General features: G+C 42.2%; 2 protein-coding genes across 2 annotated transcripts in view; both read right to left on the minus strand.

Annotated features, from left to right (window-relative positions):
- LOC126455819 (uncharacterized) overlaps positions 1-22,399 on the minus strand; it is a 268,692-nt gene that overhangs the window by 165,996 nt on the left and 80,297 nt on the right. The window lies entirely within an intron of this gene.
- LOC126456868 (H/ACA ribonucleoprotein complex subunit 1-like) lies at positions 15,273-16,712 on the minus strand. Its single transcript, XM_050092690.1, has 2 exons — positions 16,654-16,712; positions 15,273-16,024 (listed from the first exon to the last, which is right to left on the minus strand). The coding sequence occupies exons 1-2, from the start codon at positions 16,663-16,665 to the stop codon at positions 15,374-15,376; spliced, it is 663 nt and encodes a 220-aa protein (XP_049948647.1). The 5' UTR covers positions 16,666-16,712; the 3' UTR covers positions 15,273-15,373.

Raw genomic sequence — 22,399 nt, forward strand, 5'->3', positions numbered from 1 at the left:
TTTTATTTCCATTATTTGTTAATTTCTTAATTAATTTTGAAGTATCTCAATATACATACAAATATTCCGTGAACATAAAATGTAGCGCTATATGTCAGTGTCGTGATCAACTGCTTATGTAAATGTTTTTATTTTTCTGTGCAAAGTTGTAATTTTTCTCTTTATCACTTTTTATACTTTTCTTTAAGGATTAAAGAAAAACGTTTTTGCTAACATTTAGAACTTAAGTACAGCAAACAGGTCAAAAAACGTTTAGTATTTTTGAAAGAGATGAGCCGTCTGTTTCTGGCAGTGAGGGAATTAGTGTGCTTTTCCATGCAGCTGTGTGTGTTTGTGGAAGACATATAGTTTTATAAATACGTGTGGAGGTGATGTATTGAGGTGATATATTGAGATGATGGAGGAAGATGTTTATCACAATGATTATTAACCATCAACTCGACACAGAGACACTGAGGAAGAGAGAGTAAAATGCTAGTCAGACACTATAGTCATGATATCCACTTCAAAACACACCTGCAAAGATAAATAGGCCAATAAACCTCGTAAAGTGTAGTTCTGAAACATTACTTTGAACTTCGATTTTCATCAATTAAAAATGATTTCAGCAAATTTACCTGTTGTACCATTTCCTCCTTTCTGCGTAATGTTTGTGGTTATTTCGTAAAAATCAGAGCAGATTGATACGTGCGGTTTTAAATACGCTTGCAGGCGTCAGTCGCAACCTATTGCAATGTTTCCAGAATGAGATTTTCACTCTGCAGCGGAGTGTGCGCTGATATGAAACTTCCTGGCAGATTAAAACTGTGTGCCCGACCGAGACTCGAACTCGGGACCTTTGCCTTTCGCGGGCAAGTGCTCTACCAACTGAGCTACCGAAGCACGACTCACGCCCGGTACTCACAGCTTTACTTCTGCCAGTTCCTCGTCTCCTACCTTCCAAACTTTACAGAAGCTCTCCTGCGAACCTGCAGAACTAGCACTCCTGAAAGAAAGGATATTGCGGAGACATGGCTTAGCCACAGCCTGGGGGATGTTTCCAGAATGAGATTTTCACTCTGCAGAGAAGTGTGCGCTGATATGAAACTTCCTGGCAGATTAAAACTGTGTGCCCGACCGAGACTCGAACTCGGGACCTTTGCCTTTCGCGGGCAAGTGCTCTACCAACTGAGCTACCGAAGCACGACTCACGCCCGGTACTCACAGCTTTACTTCTGCCAGTACCTCGTCTCCTACCTTCCAAACTTTACAGAAGCTCTCCTGCGCTTGCCCGCGAAAGGCAAAGGTCCCGAGTTCGAGTCTCGGTCGGGCACACAGTTTTAATCTGCCAGGAAGTTTCTTATTGCAATGTTAATGTAACGTAGCTGTTTATATTCTGAATATTGGTTTGGAACACGACGCATATTTTGAATGCGAGTAAATGCGTCTAAAATATATGTAGCGTGACTTAATCTCAATACGCAGGCAAAAAGTTATTTATTATTGATGGAAATGTTACTCTCTCTTTCAATGAATGACAATGAAACGTAAACTGCAACTAACTCAGCGATAATATAGAGTATGAAATGATTTCTTTTCCCAGCAAATTAATCTAATGTTACGCAGAAAGAAATTATGGTACATACACCGGTGTATTTTTGAAATAATTGCAAAGAATTTCTTTAACTTTATCTCTTTAAGAATTGGGTTAACATTTTAAACCTTTCAGTTAACTGAAAATATTTTAAACCAGAGGTGAAGCTTTACCTATGCCCTGCGGTGTTAAATCTCTGAATAAGTTTCGTAATAAAAAATATTAACTAACTTTAATATTGAAAACTGACTGTAAAAATTCATAAAATTACTTAGAATTATTTTCCTTTGTGAATGAATCTCGCAAATACTGAAATACTTTTTAGTCCACTTAACGGTGGACTAGGCGTCATCGAAACAGTTGAAGCCAGATGGGCAAACGACAGCAATGTTATTATTACCTTAACATAATTTCAAGTGGAGGGAGAGGTATTTTTGAAAGGAAACGTAAGATACTTCAATTGACAATAAACTGTAACCTTGAAGCTCATACAGATAGCTTGTTATACATACGTCAATCCACAGGAGAGAGATAAAAAGCGACAAACAGAGAACAAACAGATGTGACCAACATTATATTACACTTTAAGTTCCATTCTTTCATGGAACCTACTGAAATATACACTCCTGGAAATTGAAATAAGAACACCGTGAATTCATTGTCCCAGGAAGGGGAAACTTTATTGACACATTCCTGGGGTCAGATACATCACATGATCACACTGACAGAACCACAGGCACATAGACACAGGCAACAGAGCATGCACAATGTCGGCACTAGTATAGTGTATATCCACCTTTCGCAGCAATGCAGGCTGCTATTCTCCCATGGAGACGATCGGAGAGATGCTGGATGCAGTCCTGTGGAACGGCTTGCCATGCCATTTCCACCTGGCGCCTCAGTTGGACCAGCGTTCGTGCTGGACGTGCAGACCGCGTGAGACGACGCTTCATCCAGTCCCAAACATGCTCAATGGGGGACAGATCCGGAGATCTTGCTGGCCAGGGTAGTTGACTTACACCTTCTAGAGCACGTTGGGTGGCACGGGATACATGCGGACGTGCATTGTCCTGTTGGAACAGCAAGTTCCCTTGCCGTTCTAGGAATGGTAGAACGATGGGTTCGATGACGGTTTGGATGTACCGTGCACTATTCAGTGTCCCCTCGACGATCACCAGTGGTGTACGGCCAGTGTAGGAGATCGCTCCCCACACCACGATGCCGGGTGTTGGCCCTGTGTGCCTCGGTCGTATGCAGTCCCGATTGTGGCGCTCACCTGCACGGCGCCAAACACGCATACGACCATCATTGGCACCAAGGCAGAAGCGACTCTCATCGCTGAAGACGACACGTCTCCATTCGTCCCTCCATTGACGCCTGTCGCGACACCACTGGAGGCGGGCTGCACGATGTTGTGGCGTGAGCGGAAGACGGCCTAACGGTGTGCGGGACCGTAGCCCAGCTTCATGGAGACGGTTGCGAATGGTCCTCGCCGATACCCCAGGAGCAACAGTGTCCCTAATTTGCTGGGAAGTGGCGGTGCGGTCCCCTACGGCACTGCGTAGGATCCTACGGTCTTGGCGTGCATCCGTGCGTCGCTGCGGTCCGGTCCCAGGTCGACGGGCACGTGCACCTTCCGCCGACCACTGGCGACAACATCGATGTACTGTGGAGACCTCACGCCCCACGTGTTGAGCAATTCGGCGGTACGTCCACCCGGCCTCCCGCATGCCCACTATACGCCCTCGCTCAAAGTCCGTCAACTGCACATACGGTTCACGTCCACGCTGTCGCGGCATGCTACCAGTGTTAAAGACTGCGATGGAGCTCCGTATGCCACGGCAAACTGGCTGACACTGACGGCGGCGGTGCACAAATGCTGCGCAGCTAGCGCCATTCGACGGCCAACACCGCGGTTCCTGGTGTGTCCACTGTGCCGTGCGTGTGATCATTGCTTGTACAGCCCTCTCGCAGTGTCCGGAGCAAGTATGGTGGGTCTGACACACCGGTGTCAATGTGTTCTTTTTTCCATTTCCATGAGTGTAGTATTCTTTATCTTTTAGAGTAGTGAAAAATATTTACAATATTTGTCATATAATATTATTAGACTCGAGGAAATGGCATATAATGTTACCGGCATTATTGTCTCTGTTTAAATTACATTCATATCGGGTGAATAAATTGCGCCATTAAAAGAAATGTTCAAATGTGTGTGACTGCCTAAGAAACCAAACTGCTGAGGTCTTTGGTCCCTAGACTTTTCACTACCTAAACTAACTTATGCTAAGAACAACACCCACCCATGCCCGAAGGAGGACTCGAATTCCGGCGGAAGGGGTCGCGTAATCCGTGACATGACGCCTCTAACCGTGCGGCCACTCCGCGCTGCCAATCGCGCCATACATTAGATAGACTTCCAGGTGACGCCACACGATGTAAATAGTTTTTAACCCACGGTACTAAAACAATATTAATTATTGTTTTCAAATGGAAATGCAAATTTGCTTCGACAATGTTTCTTGACCCTGTGCCGAGTGTGGCACTGTTTGGATATAGCCTTCTAAGTTGGCAGCACTTCCTGTACTTTGCTGCTAGTGAATGAAGCTTGTCTCGCTGGTTCGGAATTGATTTTCTGTCTGTGTCCTGTGGGCAGTGAGTGGAGCCATGGGGACAAAGGTGGTTGTCGGGAGTTGAAAGCGGCTCTGTTGATATGTGACCGTCCGCACACACGGAGTTAGTGTGGACTTGCAATACTAAGCACTTATGAGACGCTGTAACCTGTGGCTTATGGATTTGTTAATAGTATCTATGTTCCATCTGCGTCAGCCACATGGAGCTATATCCTGGACAAGATGTGTTGATCGTGATAAGCAACGTTCAGTTGTGAACAGGTGCTATGATGTGATGGATACAATAACTCTAATTATATAATAACTTAGCCATGTGCAATGTGTCGATAGACTTTGTTGATAACTGCCGGTACTGAGCTAATGGCCCACAGTGTTTTATGTTTCCTGTATAATTTTACGGACTTTGATCCATTGTATGTGATGGTAGTATTCACATGACTGACATCCAGGCTCCTGGAAAGGGAAAGCTTCGGTCTTAATTTTATGTACCTTGTTACTTTTCCTGCTGATATTTTGTAGAGTGCCTGGAAATGTAAGAGATCAGGGTTTCCTGAGACAAGGCGAGTTAATGTACAAATTACAGTGCTCGAACCTAGTGCCCATATGTATTATCCGTTATCTGGTCGTACAAATGTGTCAAAATAGTCATGCAACATAGTGGTGCAACCAATTACCGAGTCCAGTGTAATTTTGTCTGCTGCCGCAACTTGTGCTCCGTTCGAAGAAATGTTTGAGCACATGCAAGAAGACGACAGCTGAATGCTCAGTTGCAGGCCCGTTTTAATCATTTTGGGGACAGAATGACTGAGCTAATAGGCGTGAGCAAGAATCACAAACAGTGTTTGTTAGACCTACAACAATACTATTATCGAATTGTTTCAGGCCTGTAAACGTAAACGCAGGAGTTTGGCAGTGAAGTTAATCAGAGAGTTCACTGTAATGAGTCAGGGTAAATGATCCTTGATACCTCGTTTGCTATATTGCAGAATGCATTACAGGATTTTTTGAATTAATGTTCTCATTTAAGTCTGAATTGAGTTGACCATGCAGCAGACTTTTTGTAATTTACGGTGGCGTTTCAAACTATAGTCCTTGTCTTGGAAAAGAGTGACGTTGTTGCTGCCTACTCACCAAGTATGTGTTGCCTAGGAAATCTGCTTCTCGGATCGCTAGACAACAATTCAAGAAAATGGTATTAATGAATTTTTGTTACAGTAAGATAACTGGCAATACTTTACTTTGAGAATTCACAATGATGTTGTGGTGTGCGTACTGTAAGACCTTCGATACACACACACCATCAGATTATTTGACTTGTCGCTCTAACGAAGAAGGCAATATGTCTCGTGGTCTTATCGTGGCGTGTTTATCTTCTGCCGTTAGGTCAGACGATAGAAATGCCTCTTGCACGCTTAGAGTAGCAGATTGACGGTGATCAACTTTAAACAGAACTTGATTAATTTTCACACACATTTATTAAAATAATAAAAAGCATAGACATTACGTAACTTGATTCTGGATACTGTTTACAATTGACAATCTGAAGTTCCTTTGGTCTTAGTACGTTAATCTTATTCCCACATATCTCTGATACTTGACAAAGTGTCCATTCATTTATCTTCATGGCTATGTACAGGAATATGGTAATCTTATTAGGTGCACACTGAAACTCGACTATAGACTGGTACAGACTAATGTAGACTGGTACAGACAGGTGCAGATAAATGCAGAATTGTACAGACTAATGCAGACTGACTGATCAGAGGTCTGTACACTCGTTATAATACCTCGCGCGTTCAGGTATCACTGTGCGTGTGTGATCCGTGAGGAGAAAAGCAGCAATCTCATTGGCTGCGTTACATATTAATATGTGGATCGGCGGAAGCAGAATTTGGTCCGTCTCTAAGGCAGCGCCATCTCGTAGTGCGGAGATGGACGAGTGCTGTGCCTGCACTGTTGTGCTTAGCAGGGCGCGCTTTAGTGGAAAAGTTGTGTACGTGCTGACTACGCGGAACTATGTACACAACAGATGTGTTGCAAGCAATGTGTGACAGAGAAAATAAGAAATCTCATCAGTATAGACAATTTCTAATACAAGTGAAATTATATAGTTCGTAAGTCGCTGCTGTAGAGCTCGTAGAATGGCTAGTCTTCAACTGGGCCGCGCTTATGTTCTCTTTGCCTAGATGCCGCTGCTGCCTCATTGTCGTCCTAGAGAGGGGTCGGTCAGCATACTACTGGCTGACGTCTTCTTTACAGTCCTCTCTGCTTTAGCGTGCCTGACCGTCGTGCCGGCGCTTGACTTTACTCCGGAACATTAAGATCATTTACTGTTAAGGTAAAGGATAAATTGCATGAAGAAGTATAGGAGGTCATAAGGGGAAATAATACTCGTATATGGACAAAATTCCGTTCTAGAATTTGTAGGTTAAATCCGCCAACAGCTCTAAAAGAGTTTATCTGTCGTCAGCCAGGTAGTGAATAGGGTATTGTCAAAGTTTAAATAAATTATATGGAGTGAGTTGAAAGGAGTATGATGGCACTGGAAATAAAACACACCGAAAAGATAGAGAGTCATATTTTAGAGGTGTTGAATCTCGAGTGTAGACAGAGAGCGGTATTTTGTCGAATCCCTGAGATATTGGTGCAATTATAAGAAGTAGTACATCAAATACATGCAACTGAATTTGTGGATCATCGGAGGGATACTAGCACCATAAGAGGTGACGCTTGGGAAAAAACTTTTACAGAAAAGCACTCAAAGAAAACGGTAACTCATAGGACGTATGTAAAGAGACTCATTCAAGGTGATGTGTTGGAACTGTGGCAAGCTCAATACTGTGAAAAGGAAATATGTTGGGAAGGAGGGCCGGAAACAAGAATTATGACGATTACAGCAATGACACTGTAGGTTGCTTAGTGTCTTCAAGGATAAAGGAAGTCCACATTTACCGTTTATATGCACGGCCATGGTATTAAATAATGAACCAATCTACACGTTGCTGGAATTTTGACAGCATGATCTCTGCAGTTTATTGTAAGTTGCTATAGGAACATCAGTAGGAAAGGTTAGTAGTAGATAAGGGACAATGTTTGACTGCAGATAAATTGAGTTTGATTGTGAAAGGGTGTTTAAGAATCAAGGTCACGTATGGCCACTTTTCATGGAAGACTGGCGTGGAGGTCATCGGCAAAGTGTATTTTGGAGGCGGATTTTACTGCTGAGGTACATCTGTTTCTCTACTGGTCGGGGTGCCACTGCGGTTTAGCCGGCATGGGCAGGGGGTGGGGGTGGTGATGATAGTGGCATACGGTAAATCAAATACGGACGCAGTTACTCTTGCTAACACATACTCATTAGAGAAGCATTTAGCTCATTTAGATAAATTTTTGAAAAATATGATGGAAATCTTATGTGCTGAACTGCGAGATGCCTTGACTGAGAAATTGGAAGTACGTGTGTCTATGACCCACGTACGTCAGATACACGGAGTTACATTGTGGCCACGACGTGTGCATAACCGATCGTGGAAAGCAACATTCAATTCTGAACAGGTACTGTAGTCTGATGGATAATATAACAGTAATTATCTAACAGCTATCTAAGTGCATTACATTGATAGAGGAGGATAATGATTGACTGAACTGAGGAGTATAACTTTAATGGAACTTGAAAGAGTGTTTGCTGTCAGTGGACAGATGGGATTCAAAATTTTGCATGTTACAGTTAGTAGTACTGTTTTACTGGTCACCTGCAACTGCCGTAGTTCCTGTTACTAGTAGAAGGCACAGTTATTTCTGTTTCTAATTCTGAGCTGTTTCAGGTTAGTTTTTGAGGTATTTCTAGTGCCTTTATATGTCGGTGGACTGATCTTCCAATAGCAAGGTGAATGTGACAGCAGAACTCGGTTGACAAATATCGAGACTCCTACAAACGGGAAACTTCGTTCTTAATCGCAGCCGGCTGGTGCGGCCGAGCGGTTCTAGGTGCTACAGTCTGGAACCGCGCGACCGCTACGGTTGCAGGTTCGAATCCTGCCTCGGGCATGGATGTGTGTGATGTCCTTAGGCTAGTTAGGTTTAAGTAGTTCTAAGTTCTAGAGGACTGATGACCAAAGAAGTTAAGTCCCATAGTGCTTAGAGCCATTTGAACCATTTCCTTTCTTAATCGCATTTAATTGTATTTATCTTCTTACTGTTCTTAACTGGTGTTACTGTATGCATAGTAAATTATTTGACTTGTCTGGAGTGTTGGTGGACTGAGGTTCGAGTACCAAGGTATATGTGACAGCAATATTCAGACGGGAAACATCCTGGCTCCTGCAAATGGAAGGTTCGTTCTTAATCGCATTTAACTGCACTTATCTTCTTACTGTTCTCTGTTGTTTTTGATTGTATGCATAGTAAATCATTTGACTCGTTTCAATTTAGTATAGCTGTAAATTTGCTATCACTGGCTTGTTGTCCTATGCTATACAATATTATACACGATGCGAAATTGAAATAAATATTTTACTATCACTCCCTTTTTATCGCTTTGAAGTAAAATTTAGGCCAGGAAGCATGATATTCAATTTGAATAAATTTAGTTAACACAATTATTGCTGAGAATAAATCAAATTTATATTTGTATGATGCTACTTAGTTATGCCATCAATAAATAGATAAATAATGTACTGGTCACCCAAGTTCAGTTAACCAGACAAACTGCCTATTGACTTCTGTCTCGGGTTCTTCGGCCGACGTTCATGTGATGATTTTACTGACGTTTCGCCAGCATGAGTGGCTGGCATTGTCAAAGCTTGTCCCTTCATTGCCGGTGGTGAACTGGAGCCGAGCTTGCGGCCGCAGGCTATACTTACCTGTCGCGCCGATGTCCGAGGGCTTCTCCGCGGTCGTTTTCGGTGCGGTTCTCCTCTTGCTACCTGCGACGGTCGTTCGCTGCAGTACTGGAAGCCAGGATCCGTTTACCTTAGGGATTTCCTCTTTCTTGTTGAAGCTGTTTGCGTGTTTTTGTATTTCTACAGCTTCTCTGAACAAGCGGTTGTGATAGTGCTTCTCTACAGCCAGAACTTCAAAAAAATGGTTCAAATGGGTCTGAGCACTATGGGACTCAACATCTTAGGTCATAAGTCCCCTAGAACGTAGAACTACTTAAACCTAACTAACCTAAGGACATCACACACACTTATGCCCGTGGCAGGATTCGAACCTGCGACCGTAGCAGCCTCGCGGTTCCGGACTGCAGCGCCAGAACCGCATGGCCACCGCGGCCGGCCAGCCAGAACTTTCTTATCGGCGAATTTTATTACGTGGTCGGTCTCAATCAGCGCGTGTTTTGCCACGGCCGATTTCTCCACCTGCCCCAACTTGCAGTGACAGAAGCCAATAGGCAGTTTGTGAACAAGTGGCCACGAAAGCCTTAACAATTCAATTAATCTGTTCCACACTTTAATCCTAAGGGCTCTACTTCACGTAACTGCACTAAAATTTTCTTTGTTTCACTACACGATTTCTACCTGACAATATTTAATGTTTAAAAATCGTTACAGTCACGCCAGAGAATATTACTGGTTGCATAATGTATTTAAAATTGTTTGCTGTATAATTTTTATGTATGATTAATAATGTCGTTCATATCAATGTGTGTACGCATTTTTATTGATATATTGAATTCTTATCACATAAATGCATTGCTGGAGGACAGTAACTCATCGACACTATCGGTATCAACCTTCCAGTTAATGTATGAACGAAATTATTCTTTCTCCTCATTTAAAATTCAAAATTGTGCACATGAAAGTAAAGTTCTCCCACTATGTGTTTATTCAAATTTTTGTCATAGTAAGGCGTTAGAGTGTACGACATGCCTGCAGTCATTATTCTGAAACAGCATACTTAAGAAATAAGAGGGTCGTTCAGCGACTAACGTCCAAAATTTTTTTTCTCAGAGCATATTTATTGTTAAGAGTCAGAATTTGGTGACAATATACATTAACATGTGTTGCCCATATCATATTTTTAATACGTAGTCTCCATCGCGTTCGCTGGCCATTCGCCAACGTTGTGGAAGAGCATGTATTCTCTGATGGTAAAAGCTCTTGTCCTGTAGATGTAGCCATGTTTTCACTGCACGACTCACACCCTCGTCATCTTCAAAGTATGTTCCCCATAGATAATCTTTAAGCGGCAATCGGCACGAATAATGTCATCCGCACGATTCAGCATGTCTGGAGCAGTGGCTGTGACACAACGTCTCGAGCGTGGCTGATCATGGAGCTCTGTTTATGTATTTCCTGAGGCTGTAACTATCTTTACCCATCGCTCACCTGTACTCCTATCAACTGCAGCATCGCCATACACTGCACACAAACGTTTATGGATGTTCACCACGGTTTCTTATTGTGCACACAAGAATTAAATAACAGCACGCTGCTTGTAACGTGTCACATTTAGACGCCATTTTGAAGCTGTACTTCGGCTCTGCCATATGCCAGAACGGTTCGAAACTTCTTCGGCGCACAGAACAAACATCAAATGTGAAGCACCAACCAGGCTGTTTGTCTACGTACATTAACGACTTTTTTTTATGTGGGGTATTACTTACTGAAAGGCCCTCGTAAATTCTAACGTATGGTCACCTGAAACAATTCTGACTTAAAGAAATAAATTTACTTTCCATGAGAATACTCAGTTGTAGCTTTTTCAGAACTTCTGACTTCCCCAGTTGGTGTGGCCGTTTTGTTCTCCCTGCAGCTAAGTTAGGCGTCAGTGGCATTAATCTGCAACTTCGACTCCATTTTCTCGAACTGTACTGTTATGTTCGCTTTAAGAAATACAAATTATTTTCCACAGAATTATGAAATTCGACAGATGTGCTACGCGTTAGTATGAGATCCAAACGTTCCCAAGGTGGCGTGAAATGCAGGAACAGCGGTCGATGACGACGTGGCATTCGTCCCACCACGTTAGACATCCATTGTACTCTTGCAGAGGTAAACATTCGGTGCAGCAGTAATGGGAGCGTGATAATGCTAACTGCGTCTTCAGGCGGCGATGAATGGTGCTTGCAGAAGCAGCCATGCGCCGCGCCACAACCGTGCTGAAACTCTGGTCTGACAGTTCTGTCTGTAATCGTCATGCACACCAGGTGCCTGCCCATGCGGTCGTCAGTGGGAATGGGTCCGTTGGTTTCACCTAGGCACCATTCCACCTGTACCTCGTAGATCATGCAATACAATATCTGTTATAACAAGGGTTATTGTTTTTACGAAGCAAGCTCCAGTTTCATCACAATTTTGTTCAGAACACAGGTTAGCAACTCTTCTTGCAGCAGGACTTGATCCGAAACTAGCTGAAGTAGTTCTTTACAGGCAGTTCAGTTTATTCCACTGAAGGAGTAATGTTTAGAAACTAGCTTACTTTGATCGTTAGTAATACAGCCAGTTTGATGGGGCGCACCACGACGTCGTCTTCTGTGCCACCCTCTCCGTCGCACTTCACCCAAGGTCCTCCGCATTTATTTTGTTAGATTTATTCATCTCTCTTTATTTCCCTCTAGTTTTGTTCCTCTACAGTCCCCTCTATCACGACAGCCATTCCCTGACATACTAGTTTATTTAGTACGAAAGCGTCGCATACTTATTCGTGTTATTAAATTAAATATTGTATTATGTTATGCGAAATGACCTGTAAATGGCCAGTAATTGTCTTATTCAACCCTTGGATGCCAAACAGGGGTCTTTTGGACACAGGAGTCTTCGATTTTATGGATAAACTGTATTGCAGTTGTTTACGTTCTGTATAATCCTTGGGAAAGCAGATAACATCCTTTAGGAATAATATTATTTGGCGCAATTCATATTATTACTTTTCTTGATTAATTTTTTATTCCTACACGTGTAATGAATGACAGAGGTATTTTAAACTGTCTATGAAAAAAACCACCTGTCGGACAGTTTATTTACATTTGTCTGAATGGCACATTATGTTGACAAGATTGCTGACAACGGTTACGAGCACGGTGCACCTACACTGAAAATGGAAATGTGCGTTTGGCGTCATTGGCCGGGAGGTCCTTTGTAGGGCAGGTCCGGCCGCCTTGGCGCAGGTCTCATTATATTCGACGCCAAATCGGGCGACCTTCGTGCCGCATGGGGTTGAAATGATGATGAAGACAGTACAACACCCAGTCCCTGAGCGGAGAAAATCCCCGACCCAGCCGGGAATCGAACCCGGGCTCATAGGACGGCAGTTCATCACGCTGACCACCCATCTATCGGGGCGGACACACCTACACTTATACGTGAGAAGTCAGAAGTTCTGAAAAAGCTACAACTGAGTATTCTCATGGAAAGTAAATTTATTTCTTTATGTCAGAATTGTTTCAGGTGACCATACGTTTCGTTTGACGATTAGAATCACTATGCAAACCGTGTCTTCTAGCATTCCAAGTGAACGCAGATTGTAGAGATGTCGATTTATTTATTGGTAACGATGGATTGAGTGAGGCAAAAAACACCGCCACCAAGCAGCAGAATTCGAGTACAAAATACCGTGAAAATTTCCCCTGAAGCAGAAACACGTTGCGCAGCTGCCACTCTGAGAACCCATGGCACTACTTCATCTCGCAAAGAATGTAACAGCGAGCCGTGCATTGCGTTGTTTTAGAAGGTACGTGCATTGCTAGTATCAAGAAAAAATAGGCAGAATATTACATTTGATGAAATGAGCTCATTTTTTGGACTGTGATCAGAGAAAAAAAAATACGAATATTGACACTTCCTGGCAGATTAAAACTATGTGCCAGACCGAGACTCGAACTCGGGACCTTTGCCTTTCGCGGGCAAGTGCTCTACCAACTGAGGTACCCAAGCACGACTCACGCCCCGTCCTCAAAGCTTTACTTCTGCCTGTACCTCGTCTCCTACCTTCCAAACTTTACAGAAGCTCTTCTGAGAACCCTGCAGAACTAGAGTTCGAGTCTCGGTCTGGCACACAGTTTTAATCTGCCAGGAAGTTTCATATCAGCGCACACTCCGCTGCAGAGTGAAAATCTCATTCCGGAAACATCCCCCAGTCTGTGGCTAAGCCATGTCTCCGCAGTATCCTTACTTTCAGGAGTGCTAGTTTTGCAAGGTTCGCAGGAGAGCTTCTGTAAAGTTTGGAAGGTAGGAGACGAGGCACTGGCAGAAGTAAAGCTGTGAGTACGGGGCGTGAGTCGTGCTTGGGTACCTCAGTTGGTAGAGCACTTGCCCGCAAAAGGCAAAGGTCCCGAGTTCGAGTCTCGGTACGGCACACAGTTTTAATCTGCCAGGAAGTTTCATATTAGCGCACACTCCGCTGCAGAGTGCAAATCTCATTCTGAATACGAATATTGCTTCTACTACATTAAAGACACTAATAAAGCCATTGGGAGACACATCAACAAACATTATAAAAGTTCCTCACAAGTGATCTTTTATTTGAAGATGTGATGCAGGTAAATATTACAGCATTTGGAAACGAAACAATGTGGGAGCTAAGGAATTTCACTATAAATGAAGGCTTCCAAGTTCGGACCAGTTTTTTCTGCAGTATAAGACTTAGAAGATAATTTTAGAATTGTAGGTTATGTGCTCAAAACGAACAAATGTGTCATATTGCTCAGATCACTGGACTGTATTGCCACTAACCAGAGATTGCAGAAACATGAAGATCAACAAAAATAAGATGTTCTGCGAGCTCGCATGGATTAGACAGAAAAGTAATCAAACATGCAACAAATTGAGGCATATATTTTTCATGAGAAGAATTTCTGGTATATGTTCAATAAAATTGTAAGTTTGTTGTTTAATCTCAGAAAAACTTTAACACAATATTTGACATTGTATTTTGTTACTAAAATGAAAGTTACAATATCGTAATTACTTTATTATTGATTCTGTTACCAAACCCATTAAATCTGGTAACATTTCTCTAGTAATTACTTTTTTATTTTGTCTTATGGACCCCTCTCATGCATTTTTTGTGTTTTGAGGCACTCATGCATCCAAGGGTGAAATGCTATAAACGTTAATGTTCTGTAAACTAATATGTATCACCACGTCACTGTTTATAGTGAAAAGTGATCCTCGGAGCCTCTAATTAACTATCAAACTGGAAAATATATTTGGCCAATCCGTTCATTTATTATTACGTTTTTGCTGTTGTACATATGGATTTGAATAACTGAAATGCGAATAGTTTTTCGAAAAAATCTCAAATAACATAAAAAATGTATGAATTTGTTGGTGTTCATATTCACTGATAGAAATTAAGAAACCAAATACACATATAATTATTGTTATTAGGAATTCCATATTCTTATAACGTAAATGATTAATCCTTAAAAAAGTACCAAATATTGACTTCAGTGATCAGAATACATGTTGTAAGGCACTACAGATAGTCTGACACTGACTTTTAATACTTCGACCTATAGCCTGCCCAGTTAGCTATGCTAGTACGTAGTGAGCTCTCAGTAGTCATAATTAGTTTGGAGACTTACATGGGAATGGATGTGCATGTCATGGTGCTTGTTCTTAGTTGCTGTGATGTCAGTGGCGGTGATGTCCAAGCTAAATGCTGACACAACGACCATGGATGGCAGGTAATAAGGCAGTATCCACTGCGATATAAAGTATATATACTTTTCAAATGCAATTAAAGCGATAAATTACAAACATAAAATAGAAAAAAGAGGAAGAGGTTAGGAAGAAAATGTATTAGCACAGAGCTTTTCTTTAAGTCTTCCTTTCAGGTTACATGAGATTGTCTTGAAAGGATTTCAGTTTTCTTGAGTGGACTTTGGTGTCATTTACATCACATAAATTTAAACTAAACTTGTACACTTTTCTGCAACAAAAAACTTAAAAATACATTATTTACTCTGATGACAAACGTTTTCGTACACAGAGAGATGAAATGGGTGTTGCCTGAAGAAGTGAACATGAGACAGAATGATTACATAGCTTACTTGCCTTCATTTTCCTGAGAGGATATCAAAGTATCCTCATCCAGTGGTGGGACAATATAGCAAAAGTGAAAAGTTTTTATTCAGAAAAATTTATTTTTTCAACCATTTTTACATTCCATTATTATGGATACTGGTGGCATGTATCGGTCAAGTTGTTGGGTTTGGCTCCAGGATTCAGTGGCCGTATTTTCCATAGCCCCCAAGTCCTCCAAAGCCACTGGCAGCTCCACTATATCCTCCAGCAACGCCGCCGCTGTAGCCTCCGCCGAATTTTCCACCGAGGCCTCCTCCGAGACCACCACCGAGGCCTCCTCCGATACCGCCGTGGCCAGCACTGACGACGTAGGGCACTGGACGCTTAACGACGTAGGGCTGAGGAACTGGGACGGACACTGGGGTGGGGACCTTGACGGGGACGGGCACAGGGTTGTCTACAGGGACAGGGTACGGCTGCGGTACCTGGACAGGAACAGGCCGGTCCACAGTTACAGTGAATGGGACCTTCACAGGCACTCGAACGATCCTCTCCACAGGGACTGGGACCCGGACAGGTATTCTGTTGACAGTGATCTGTGGTTCTCCCCCTCCAATGCCGGACCCAATGCCGCCTGCAAGGCCGCCTCCGAGTCCACCAGCGTATCCACCTCCGTAGCCACCTCCGTAGCCGCCACCGTAGCCGCCTCCATAGCCGCCACTGTAGCCACCTCCCAGACTGTAGCCGCCACCATAACCACCCAGTGAACCGGAGAGTCCTCGCTTCTCTTTCACCGGCTGCTCCTCCTCAGCTAGGACGGACAGGGCCAGACCGCACAGATACATGCACACCTGTTGACAGTCAGACATTTGTAGCGAAAATACTATGATAGATAATAGAGCTGTGAACACCAATTTGTTATGTTGAATGCTTACACACTAGAGAAGTGTTCCCATTTATCTGTAGAAAATACTTTCCCTGTTATCCGTTAACTGTTTTGCGTGCAGCATTTGTTTCTGTTCCAGAAAATCAACTTTACTCAAGGAACTATAGTGGATGCAGTTAAATTTTCTCTAAACTATGAAAATTAGACATAGAATGGTCCCCTGCAAATGTGTATTTCAATGCAGACCATAGAGCTATACAACATATCAATTATCAAGTACATATCGAATTTTCTTCTTAACAATTATTTTTCAGCAAACCTACCCTGCAGACTGTTTCTAACCACACTAAGATATCAAAAAATGTGTTCGCCATGTGGAGGAATAATGATAGACATTTTTGAAAGATTAACTGGAAATAAAATGTTGTTAAACATGATGGATATACACTTGATTAGTTTCACAATCTTCCGACATGTAAAAAATTCTTTCGAGAACTACAGGTCACACAAGCCGTTCATTCGGTATCCGTTCCCATCTGCGGTTGACCTGAAAGAGTGTGGTACATTGCAGCAAGTATTTACTGTGGTACTCACCAGGATCCTCATTGCTGCTTGTGTGTTCTGCTGAGAGCAAGCAATGACTGATGCTGTTGCCAGGCCGCGGCGGGCTTTTATACATTTAGCAGGACAACATCCGGCTCCCCCACATTCACTAAGGCGCAGTCACGGCACCCGCTTTCACAGAAACTGCACAGCGGCGTAACCGCCTCCGCTGATACAGGAGCTGTGCAGTGTGACGGAACGTAGTTAACAGACGAGTGGAGAAATACTTGGTTAACGTCAGTGCTGTATTTTACTACAGATTGTTTGGAAATAGTAATGAGACATGACTATTAGTGATACTCCCTGATTCGTTGAACTGGTCCACCTTTTTTTTTTTTTTTATCATCAGTCTACTGACTGGTTTGATGCGGCCCGCCACGAATTCCTTTCCTGTGCACTTACAACCTACGTCCTCAATTATTTGCTTGACGTATTCCAATCTCTGTCTTCCTCTACAGTTTTTGCCCCCTACAGCACCCTCTAGTACCATGGCAGTCATTCCCTCATGTCTTAGCAGATGTCCTATCATCCTGTCCCTTCTCCTAATCAGTGTTTTCCACATATTCCTTTCCTCTCCGATTCTGCGTAGAACCTCCTCATTCCTTACCTTATCAATCCACCTAATTCTCAACATTCGTCTATAGCACCACATCTCAAAAGCTTCGATTCTCTTCTGTTCCGGTTTTCCCACAGTCCATGTTTCACTACCATACAATGCTGTACTCCAGACGTACATCCTCAGAAATTTCTTCCTCAAATTAAGGCCGGTATTTGATATTAGTAGGCTTCTCTTGGCCAGAAATGCCTTTTTTGCCATAGCTAGTCTGCTTTTGATGTCCTCCTTGCTCCGTCCGTCATTGGTTATTTTACTGCCTAGGTAGCAGAATTTCTTAACTTCATTGACTTCGTGACCATCAATCCTGACGTTAAGTTTATCGCTGTTCTCATTTCTACTACTTCTCATTACCTTCGTCTTTCTCCGATTTACTCTCAAACCATACTGTGTACTCATTAGACTGTTCATTCCGTTCAGCAGATCATTTAATTCTTCTTCACTTTCACTCAGGATAGCAATGTCATCAGCGAATCGTATCATTGATATCCTTTCACCTTGTATTTTAATTCCACTCCTGAGCCTTTCTTTTATTTCCATCATTGCTTCCTCGATGTACAGATTGAAGAGTAGGGGCGAAAGGCTACAGCCTTGTCTTACACCCTTCTTAATACGAACACTTCGTTCTTGATCGTCCACTCTTATTATTCCCTCTTGGTTGTTATACATATTGTATATGATCCGTCTCTCCCTATAGCTTACCCCTACTTTTTTAAGAATCTCGAACAGCTTGCACCATTTTATACTGTCGAACGCTTTTTCCAGGTCGACAAATCCTATGAAAGTGTCTTGATGTTTCTTTAGCCTTGCTTCCATTATTAGCCGTAACGTCAGAATTGCCTCTCTCGCTCCTTTACTTTTCCTAAAGCCAAACTGATCGTCACCTAGCGCATTCTCAATTTTCTTTTCCATCCTTCTCTATATTATCCTTGTAAGCAACTTCGATGCATGAGCTGTTAAGCTGATTGTGCGATAATTCTCGCACTTGTCAGCTCTTGCCGTCTTCGGAATTGTGTGGATGATGCTTTTCCGAAAGTCAGATGGTATGTCGCCAGACTCATATATTCTACACACCAACGTGAATAGTCGTTTTGTTGCCACTTCCCCCAATGATTTTAGAAAGTCTGATGGAATGTTATCTATCCCTTCTGCCTTATTTGACCGTAAGTCCTCCAAAGCTCTTTCAAATTCCGATTCTAATACTGAATCCCTTCTAAATCGACTCCTGTTTCTTCTTCTATCACATGAGACAAATCTTCACCCTCATAGAGGCTTTCAATGTATTCTTTCCACCTATCTGCTCTCTCCTCTGCATTTAACAGTGGAATTCCCGTTGCACTCTTAATGTTACCACCGTTGATTTTAATGTCACCAAAGGTTGTTTTGACTTTCCTGTATGCTGAGTCTGTCCTTCCGACGATCATATCTTTTTCGATGTCTTCACATTTTTCCTGCAGCCATTTCGTCTTAGCTTCCCTGCACTTCCTATTTATTTCATTCCTCAGCGACTTGTATTTCTGTATTCCTGATTTTCCTGGAACATGTTTGTACTTCCTCCTTTCATCAATCAACTGAAGTATTTCTTCTGTTACCCATGGTTTCTTCGCAGCTACCTTCTTTGTACCTATGGTTTCCTTCCCAACTTCTGTGATGGCCCTTTTTAGAGATGTCCATTCCTCTTCAACTGTACTGCCTACTGCGCTATTCCTTATTGCTGTATCTATAGCGATAGAGAACTTCAAATGTATCTCGTCATTCCTTAGTACTTCCGTATCCCACTTCTTTGCGTATTGATTCTTCCTGACTAATGTCTTGAACTTCAGCCTACTCTTCATCACTACTATATTGTGATCTGAGTCCATATCTGCTCCTGGGTACGCCTTACAATCCAGTATCTGATTTCGGAATCTCTGTCTGACCATGATGTAATCTAATTGAAATCTTCCCGTATCTCCCGGCATTTTCCAAGTATACCTCCTCCTCTTGTGATTCTTGAACAGGGTATTCGCTATTACTAGCTGAAACTTGTTACAGATCTCAATTAGTGTTTCTCCTCTTTCATTTCTTGTCCCAAGCCTTTTCTGCTACTCCTTCCCCTAGAACTGCATTCCAGTTGCCCATGACTATTAGATTTTCGTCCCCCTTTACATACTGCATTACCCTTTCAATATCCCCATACACTTTCTCTATCTGTTCATCTTCAGCTTGCGACGTCGGCGTGTATACCTGAACTATCGTTGTCGGTGTTGGTCTGCTGTCGATTCTGATTAGAACAACCCAGTCACTGAACTGTTCACAGTAACACACCCTCTGCCCTATTTTCCTATTCATAACGAATCCTACAACTGTTATACCATTTTCTGCTGCTGTTGATATTACCCGATACTCATCTGACCAGAAATCCTTGTCTTCCTTCCACTTCACTTCACTGACCCCAAATATATCGAGATTGAGCCTTTGCATTTCCCTTTTCAGATTTTCTAGTTTAACTACCACGTTCAAACTTCTGACATTCCACACCCCGACTCGTAGAACGTTATCCTTTCGTTGATTATTCAATCTTTTTCTCATGGTAACCTCCCTCTTGGCAGTCCCCTCCCGGAAATCCGAATGGGGGACTATTCCGGAATCTTTTGCCGATGGAGAGATCATCATGACACTTCTTCAAATACAGGCCACATGTCCTGTGGATACACGTTACGTGTCTTTAATGCAGAGTTTTCCATTGCCTTCTGCATCCCCATGTCGTTGATCATTGCTGATTCTTCCCCCTTTAGGGGCAATTTCCCACCCCTAGGACAAGAGAGAGCCCTGAACCTCTATGCGCTCCTCCGCCCTCTTTGACAAGGCCGTTGGCAGAATGAGGCTGATTTCTTATGCCGGAGGTCTTCGGCTGCCAATGCTGATTATTTATCAAAATTTAGGCAGTGGTGGGGATCGAACCCGGTACCGAAGACGTTTTGGTTGTGAATAAAAGACGCTACCTTTTTTTTTTTTTTTTTTTTTTTTGTTTTAAGTCTCAATTTGTTCGCTTTTGTTCGTTGCATCTGCTCGAGGCGGACGTCGTAAGACATCTTTTTAAGTTCGTTGTTGATCGATTAGCTCAGTTTTTTTATTACAGAGGGCTGCTAACCCTCTGACCGAGCACGCTGAGCTACCGTCCCGGCATCCCTAGACCACGGATACTGTCTCTAATTCACCTATTAGACGACAAATGTGGGAGACTGATGAACAGGGGGTCTGCAGAAGATCAGGACTTCTTGCGCTAAGAAACTATAGATCTGCTGCTGTTTCCCCGAAATTTTATAATTTACAATCCTACGACCCACAAGAGGCATTTAACTGCGGGGCAGATCTTGTAAAAGTATTCGGACCACGAAATAGAGAAAGGATTCGGGAATAAAACTTTAAAGGGGATTAATGTCATATATAATAATAATATATAACTTTTTCATTTTTATTCTTCTGCAAGACTCCTGTACCTACATTTGTTTATGTGAAATTTAATTATTAAATAATTTCTTCAATCTTTTACACCTCAGAAGCATCTCATAATTAATTTAACTAGTCTTAACGAATTTCAGCGAAATCAAATTAATTGTGCAGTTTGATACAACGCCCGCTACAAACCAATTTTTTCGTGTTTCTCTTTGACGGCGGAAAATATAGATACACACCATCTTCCTCCATTGAAGTGAAAACATAAGAAGGTAGGAAGAGAGGTATATTTGATCTTTATCTGTCAGTTTACGTAATATTTGATGAAGTTTACTCGTTGAATGATTACTTAATATTTTATTGAAAACTTACAACAGAATTTCTACCTAAGATGGAAGGCTACGGAAGAAATTAATGTCTCTTCACAGAGGAACAACCTGTTTCAGCTCATAGTTATACCAATAGAAGAAAACAATTATCATCGTAATCAAAGTCAAATTTCAAATGAACTACAACTTTTATAAACATGGCATACGAGCAATGCAGTTTATGTAGGATTCAGAGTGAGAAAAGAGTTTCAGTAAGATTCACGGAAATGTGGACATTCAGAAAATTGAAATGAATGCAATTAAAACAAATTATAAGCAGCATCATAGCAGGATGATAAAAATTAAACACAGTCATGCAGCACAGGTTATGCTTTCGAATTTGCTTCACACAAAGGGCTATGTTCATTTAATAATCATAAAATGATGAATAAATGAATTTATCATGCCATCAAAACTGTCACAAGATCATTAGTGTGTGTATCCAACAACGTACAATGGTGCAAAATGATAGAAATTCTGACGAAAAGCGGAGTAAACTATTGCAAAAATGTGTAAGATACAGTAGTGAACAATGTATGCATGTACAGTACACATACATGTAACAGTATGAGGAAGTGTTGTCGGACTGTTGAATGGAACGAACAGTTTATGAGCACACGCTATGAGGAGTGAGAGTAGACCGGAGTAACACGGAAGTCAGGAAGAGTAGCAGAAATTGGATTATCAATAAACTTAACACCAAAAATTGAGGTCCATGAAGTAGACGAAGTGAAGGAATTTTGCTATCTTGAAAACAAGCTACCAGTTGCCGGATGAACCAAGGTGGAGGTAATCACCTAGTTCGGTGTTAAAAAGAGTACTCTACAGCATTGGCCCCTTACTTAGCTTGCATTTATAGTGAATAACTCACCCAGTGCGAAATCCCAAGCGACTGAAAGAAGGAGCAGGTGACTCCAGTACGTAAAAAGGATAAATGAAGGAACAGCAGAATTACAGAGCAATATGCCTGTTTGCTGCAGAATCCTTGAACATATTCTCAGTTCGAATATAATATATTTTCTTGAGACTGAGAAGCTTCGTATGTCCACGAGCCAGCATGGTTTTAGAAAGCATCGCTCGTGCGAAACTCACCTTGTCTTTTCCACACATAATATCTGCGAACTACAGATGAAGGGCAACAGGCAGATTCCATATTTCTAGATTTCCGGGAAGCACTTAACACGGTGCTCCATTGCAGACTGTTTACGAAGGTAGGAGCATATGGAATAAGGTTACAGATACGTAAGTCGCTCGAACACTTCTTAAATAACAGAACTCGTTATGTTGTCCTCGACGGCGAGTGTTCACCAGAGATAAG

Source organism: Schistocerca serialis, chromosome 2 (assembly GCF_023864345.2).
Source record: "Schistocerca serialis cubense isolate TAMUIC-IGC-003099 chromosome 2, iqSchSeri2.2, whole genome shotgun sequence".
Taxonomy (NCBI): Eukaryota; Metazoa; Arthropoda; class Insecta; order Orthoptera; family Acrididae; genus Schistocerca; species Schistocerca serialis.